Source organism: Vicia villosa, unplaced genomic scaffold, assembly GCF_029867415.1.
Source record: "Vicia villosa cultivar HV-30 ecotype Madison, WI unplaced genomic scaffold, Vvil1.0 ctg.002094F_1_1, whole genome shotgun sequence".
NCBI classification, from domain to species: Eukaryota; Viridiplantae; Streptophyta; class Magnoliopsida; order Fabales; family Fabaceae; genus Vicia; species Vicia villosa.
Genome location: NW_026705835.1, coordinates 205,653 through 213,353, shown reverse-complemented (window position 1 = coordinate 213,353; position 7,701 = coordinate 205,653). Strand labels below are relative to the sequence as shown.

General features: G+C 33.6%; 1 protein-coding gene across 1 annotated transcript; it reads left to right on the top strand.

Annotated features, from left to right (window-relative positions):
- The first annotated feature begins 4,137 nt into the window (after positions 1–4,137).
- LOC131637830 (uncharacterized) lies at positions 4,138–5,622 on the top strand. The gene is made up of 5 exons (XM_058908402.1): positions 4,138–4,264; positions 4,356–4,526; positions 4,610–5,011; positions 5,109–5,356; positions 5,444–5,622. The coding sequence occupies exons 1-5, from the start codon at positions 4,192–4,194 to the stop codon at positions 5,477–5,479; spliced, it is 930 nt and encodes a 309-aa protein (XP_058764385.1). The 5' UTR covers positions 4,138–4,191; the 3' UTR covers positions 5,480–5,622.
- Positions 5,623–7,701: the final 2,079 nt, after the last annotated feature.

Sequence of the window (7,701 nt, the reverse complement as noted above, 5' to 3'; positions counted from 1 at the left end):
AGGATTTGAAAAACCTCTTCGTTGACCGTTACGGAACCGTCTGAGGTTACCGCTTTAAATCTTGGAGGCTGATCGTTACGGAACTGTCCAAAGTTTTTCCGCTTTAGATTTTGAAAGTTGATCTACGTGAAACCGTCTGAGGTATCAGCTTTAGATCTTTGAAGGTTGATCGTTGTGGAACCGTTTGAGGTATCGACTTAGATCTGAAGGTTGATCATTGTGGAACCATCTGAGGTATCCGCTTTAGATCTTTGAAGGTTGATCGTGAAGGAACCGTCCAAGGTATCGACTTAGATCTGAAGGTAGCTCACTAAGGAACCGTCCAAGGTATCGACTTAGATCTGTGTTGCTTGTTTTGAGTTGATAGGTGATTTGGAAAGTGATTTCTTCAGAATGAATCTTTGGTTTGATTATATCTGAGAGGAATGCTTGTCTGAATAGAATCCAGGAGAACAACTTTTTTGAGGATATTCGTCCACCTGAAAAAATCAAGTTAGTGACATGCAATGTTATGATGCATGTAATGTATATGTTGAGATTCTCAAACTAAATGAGAAATGTGCATGTTATGTGTGCGTTTGTCATGAAACAATATATGCTATGTATGAATATGCATATGATGTATGACTTATGCAGTTTAGAGCGTATCAAACTTCTGGTTGGGAAAATAAATCCCTGCTTGCTGTTTTGGAAACGAAGGCATTGTGATTGTTGATGATTTTTGCTATCTTGTTCGAGTATACTCGGATGGGGAACTTCCTTGTGGACCAGGGTGTTCTGTTGAGGGATATTTGACTACCGCTTGGGGATGAAGGTAATTTGAAAGTTCTGATTTTGATGTCCTTCGAATGGGAATGAGAAAGGTGCGTAATCCTCCGATGCACTATTTGACCAAGCCTTGGTGTGAAGGATCACACTTTCTGGGGATAGTGATCTTGAACAGCCTTGCTGGGGAATAAGATTTCTCGAATCACTTTGTTGGAGAGAAAAATCTCATTGAGGAATTTGCTGAGAAATACATCTCTGTTGGGGAACTTTTCTTCTGAAGCTGGTTTCGGGATGATGTCCAAATAATTGGGACATTACCTGGATGCTATTCCTGTTTTTCTTATAAACATCAATCATATTCAAATGCATATGTTCATTCAAAATTATCATTGGGACGTTTATGTATTCAAAACAGAAAAAATGGAAACATTGATTTTGAGCATGAACTGTATTGATTTTGAAAGAGAGCCATAATAGGCGGATTAGTATAAGGAGACAAAAAATCGTAGTAGTAGGAAATTGTTATAAAACTTTGAAAAGTACTTATAAAGAGAAATAGCTATGTGAAAACAATCCAGTCAAGTTTCAACTCTGCTATTGCCAATCTGTCTTTGAGTATCTCATCCCTCACTTGCTGGAAGAAAGTGATCGGACTGATTGGTGCCTTTGATGTGTTGAACCTTGAAGGTGAGTAGGTAGCCGAACGGGACATAGTTGTACAATTTATTCCCTAACTTTTTCCTAGGCTGCCTTTTCAGGTTTTCAGCCTACCGGGATAATATTTATTTTTTAATCTCTAACTTTTGCCTGGATCGCCCTTTCAGGTTTTCAATCCACCGAGACGCTCATTTTTGCCTAAGTCGCCCTCGCAGGTTTTCAACTTAGCGAGCTTTTCTTTAAGCGAAATACTTTTTGACTATGTCCGTATTTACAGGGTGTGGGAAATCCTCGCCATCCATAGTGGTAAGCAACATGGCTCCGCCGGAGAATACCTTCTTGATTACAAATGGTCCCTCATAAGGATAATTCTTTGCGCCATAATGTAGATGTTATGCATGCAGAAAAGAACATTTGTGATAATATAATAGGGACTCTCTTAGAGATTGAAGGGAAGAAAAAGGATCATGCAAAAGCTCGTTTGGATCTACAACACATGGGGATTCGAAAAAAACTCCATTTGAAGGAAACAAGTGATGGTAAGAAAACTCAAATCCCGAAGGCATGTTTCTCCCTAACAAAGCAGGAGAAATCTGTTTTTTGTAATGTTTTAAAGACAGTAAAACTTCCTGATGGCCTTGCATCTAATATTTCTCGATGTGTTCAAGTTAATGACGGAAAAGTTTCTGGATACAAGAGTCATGATGCTCATATTATATTGCATTACTTGTTACAAGTAGCAATAAGAGGGATAGCCCCTAATCAAGTTGTTATTCTTTTGCTCAGGCTTTGTTCATTTTTTCGGTGTTTATGCCAGAAGGTTATAGACGTGAAAACTTTGGATTACTTGGAAGTAGAAATTGCTGAAACACTTTGCCAATTTGAGCGTATCTTCCTTCCGAGTTTCTTTGACATAATGGTTCACTTACCAATACACCTTGCAAATGAAGTCCGATTGGGCGGACCAGTTCAATTTCGATGGATGTATTATATGGAAAGATATTTGGGTGATTTAAAATCTTTTGTTCATAATAGGAGTCATCCAGAGGGTTCTATCACTGAAGCTTACTTGGTTAAAGAATCTCTAACATTTTATTCAAGATATTTGTCTAGTGCTGTAGACACAAGGATGAATAGAATGACACGAAATAGCGATGATATTCCAGGCATAGGTCATCCAATTGGGGGAAAGAAACTAATTTCCCTTGACCATAAGTCTCTAAACCTTGCTCACGGTTACATTTTATTCAATTGCGATGAAGTGCAAGAATACATTAGGTATAATCATCTACTTGATACAACATTTCATTCTCACAATAAGTTTTATTTTTCTTTCGTATTGAAAAGTTAGTTATTTATTTTGTAGAGAGCATGAGGTTAATGTTCATAATCCTAAAAAAAAAGGAAGTCCAAAAAAGCTAACAATCAAAGAGAAGAGTTTATTCAATGGTTTGAAACACGTGTCATGGATGAGGAAGTTACTGAATGGTTGAAGGTGTTGTCTAGGGGACCAAATGATGTTGTTAGAAGGTATTCTGGTTATGTTATTAATGGATACAGGTTTCATACAACAAACCGCGAAGCAAGGCTTAAAACACAAAATAGTGGTGTGACATTAGAAGCAGTGACTCAAGTTCTTAGAAATGCGAAGGATGAAAATCCCAAAAAGATTTGTGTGACTTACTATGGGGCAATAAAAGATATTATAGAGTTAGATTATTATGGCCATGAAAAATATGTATTGTTCAGATGTGATTGGTTTATGAATGAAAAGGATAAATATGGCTCGCCGTTCGTTTACTTTAACAAAAAATGCTACAAAAATGATCCATTTGTGTTGGCATCTCAAGTTCAACAATGTTTCTTTATTGAAGATCCTTTAAACAAGAACAAACACTATGTTCTAAATGCACTTCCGAGGGAATCATTTGACATGGGAGAATGTTTGAGTTCAGATGCCCAAGAATATGATATTTCAACAAATCTTGATACATTAAGGGATGATTGTGAAGTGGATTTGGTTAGGAAAGATGTGCCAGATGATATCTTTGAAATTCCTTTGTCAGAACTTCACAACCAAAAAGCAATAGAGAGTGATCATAGTGACACGAGTTATGAAAGTGACGATGAAACTGATTATGATTCTAATACTGATTAGGTAGTGTTCACAATGTGTTTTACCAATTTGTTAATGAATACTGATCAATGTGTCTTTCTATTAGTTTATATCATAGTTTACAAATATTTGTATTGAAATCTGCCCTTTTGTTAATATATTGTGTTTGAACATTAATTGTGTTGTATAACTATGTAATTTCCCCCCTTTGTAGTTCATAGTTGTTGGCCATAATGGACAATGTAAGAAGTGTAAAATATGGTGGATTGCATAGGAAGAGTGGTCGAAGTCCTACTAAACGATTTGATTTCCCTCTTCAAGCAAGATCAAGTGCAGAATTGACAAAGAAAGTACTACAACAAGTTAAGAAGGAAAAAATTGACAAGTTGCATGAGATGCTGCAGGGAAACAATAGAGAAAGGGTTCAGGGAATTATTGAAGTTGTGGACGGTAAATTATTTTCTTGTTTCATATGATTTTATAAAATTACATATGTAAAATTTATGTTTTGGATTTCCTTTAGATATATTATTCATAATGTTTTTTTTAATGAATTTTAACAAAAATTAGAAACACCAAAAAAAGGAACTCAACAAGAAAGAGTTCAAAAGGTTGATCAAAATTTGGACAAAGAGACTGCTACAAAGAAAATGGAGAAAGACAAACTCTCGCAACCAAAATTAATGAAAGATCATGCACATGGAGACAAAGAAGTTGTACACGGTAAGTAAGGAAAATTTTAAAGTTTTTTTATGGTGCATATATTACTTTAAATTACTCCTAATATCTTTTGATGAATTTTGACTAAAATTAGAAATACCAAAGAAAACAACTCATGGGAAAGCTACAATAAATAGAGAAAGAATTCAAAAGATTGATGGAAAATTGGACAACCACGTTGCTACGAAGAAAACCGAGAGACCTAAGCTTTTGAAACCACAAGCTAAGGAAGTTTTTGCACATGGAAACAAAGAAGTTTCACAAGGTAATTAATATCTTTGCATATACTTTAAATTTATATATTCTTTTTATGAAATTATTTTGATGAGGAAATTACATTGAAAACAGGAGTAATGAAAAAAAGAACTCATGAGAATCTCCTAGAGAACAATAGAGACAAAATTCAGAAGGTGGAAAAAACAGTTCAAAGGAAATTACTTATTCCTTCCAAAAATAAGAAACCAGAGAAATCTAATCAATCTTTGGACACAATGATGTCAAAAACTAAATGCTCTAAAAAGGAAAAGAGGGTGCCAAAATGCCCATCAATGTTGATTGATGATTATGTAGAACTTCACAAGTCAAAGGAAATGGATGCAACCAAGTCAAACAATGGAGAAAAACCGGGCAGCTACGTTATCCCTAGCTCTAGTCAAAATCAGCCAAAAAAAGGAGCTCAACAAGAAAGTGTTCAAAACCGGGCAGAAGTCAGTGAAGAAGAGGCAAACACAAATACAGGAAAAGAAAAAGGTAATTAGTTTCGTATTTCATAATAATTATTTCATGTATTATTTACATATTGGTAGAAAACATGTGATATCATGTTGTTGTTTTGATTACTTTATAGGAACATCCCAAAGAAAAACTCGTGGGAAAACTTTGTGCAAAAAGATTCATGCAAGAACTTTGGAAGAGCGAGTAGAAGTGACCTTTAATGAGGATGGTCAGCCAATTGGTCCTTGTGATAAAGTAGTAACTGACTTGAGCCTCTTCTTGGGAACATTGGCTAGGAACTCGACATTTTGTCCTCTACGTTACACCAATTGGTCAGGAATGCCAGGTGATAATAAAACCCGTTTCTGGAGATATACTAATGTAAGTGTGTATCTATGAATTTGAATGTCTAATTATTTAGAAAAAAATATTTATTTCTTGATCTTGTCTTATCTTATAATTTTTTAGCGGAAGTTTATCTTGCCGGGTGAAGCACGAGATTAGGTTGAGACCACTGTTAGAGATGCATGGAGAAGATATAAGCACACTATTAAGAAGAATCATTTTTTGAAATACTCCAACATGACTGAAAGAGTCAAAAACCGTCCGCCAAAGGTGCCCATAGCTCAGTTTAAGAGTCTTTGTGATTATTGGAGTAAGGAAGTTATACAAGTAAGATTAATAAGTTATTTATGTATGTGTTTGATTTTGCACTTTTCTATGTATGTCATAATCAAGTTATTAGAATAATTCTGTCAAATTTAAATGTAGGCAATCAGTGACAATAACACTAGAAATAGAGCTCAGCTAAAGTGGATGCATCGAATGTGTCCCAAAAACTTTGCTTTGACTCGTGAAAAAGTGGTAACTTTCTTTCCATATAGATAAAATATTCCTTGTATGAGTGGTTCTCTGGAATAGGCATTTTAATTCACAGGCTGTTTTGTTATGGAATTATTTTGATTTGTGCAGCGTGAAAAGGAAAAAAGAGAGCCCACTCAATCAGAAATGTTTGTTGAAACTCGAAAAGGAAATAAAGGAAAGGAACTGGGTGTAGAAACTGGAAAAGTAATTGTATGTAACATTATTTATATAATATATTTACTTAATATAGTCGACTAACATTGTCTATACTAGTAGTTAATATTTTCTTGTAATTTATGCTAGGCCCAACTTCAAGAAATGGTTGAAAAGGAGGAAAGTGATACAGAAGCTTTTAAGGCTGTTTTTGGAATGGAGTGTCCCGGCAGGGTATGCTGTTATGGGAGAAATGTAACTAAAAGTTCCTTAAAGCGAAAGGCGGAGATTAATGCTTTGAAACAAGCACACAGTGAAGAGGTCTCTACATTAAGGAACGAGTTTCAAGATTAGATTGATAGATTGCAAAATGCTTTTAAGACCGTAATACAACAATGCAATCCTCAAATTAATATGGAGTCAATCGAAGATTTGTTAGGATTATCTCATGGAGATGCTAACAGTTCCCCAAAGGATATGAGACAACAATTGCATTCCTCTACGTCAACGCATGCTCCATGTCATGGAAAGTAACCATATATACCAATATTATTGATTTATATTATTCTAATTGAGTTATATTATCTAAATTTTGGTGGTTAACGTATGCAAATAGTGACAACACCTAGATTAATATAGGCAAGTAGCTGAAATTGTGTTATACTAGTATATAATTACAAATATGGAACGGTATATATATATATATATATATATATATATATATATATATATACTTATACTGTATACAATTTTGTTAATATATATAACTTCTAAACTATATATACTATATACTGTTACAATTTTGTTAATATATATATATATATATATATATATATATATATATATATATATATATATATATATATAACTTCTATATATACTATCTACTACAGTTACAATTTTGTTAATATATATAAATTCTAAATTATATATACTAGCTGTTACAATTTTGTTAATATATATGAATTCTAAATTATATATACTAGCTACTGTTACAATTTTGCCACCATGTTTTTATAAACAGTTGAGTCACATACAAAAATAATTGATAAGGCTAGTATTAGTAGTAGTATTATGGTTGATGTATTTTCTTTTATTTTCTTATGCAGCATGGTATCAATGAAGATGTTGAAAAGGATGATATAAATGATGAAATTCAAGAGGACGACGTAAATGATGGATTTCAAGAGGAAGTCGTAGGTGACGAATTTCAAGAGGATGACATAAATCTTGATGATGAATTTCAAGAGGACGATATAGATGGTGAATTTCAAAAGGACGATGTAGATGACGAATTTTTGGAGGACGACATATTTGATGAATTTCAAGAGGAAGATTTGGATGATGAACTCCAAGAAGACTAACTTGGATGACTTGGATGATGTCTTTTTTTTGTCTTGGAGTGGAAAGCATTAAACTTGAACTATGTTTTTTGTTCTTTTGTTGAACTATGTTTTTTGTTAGTTTACTAGGGTCATACTTCAAATTATGGTATTATAAGTAATGTTACGTTAGGCATTTTGTTTACTAGATACTATCTTGAATTAATGTTTGAAATTGATTTTATTATAATATTACAACTTTTGTGGATGTACGATTAAATTTGATATTGTTTAAGTTATAATCGACATTTTTTTGAAGCCAAACATCATAACCATATTATTTAAAAAATAATTGCAAAATTGTATATTTTATGGGGACATTGCGAA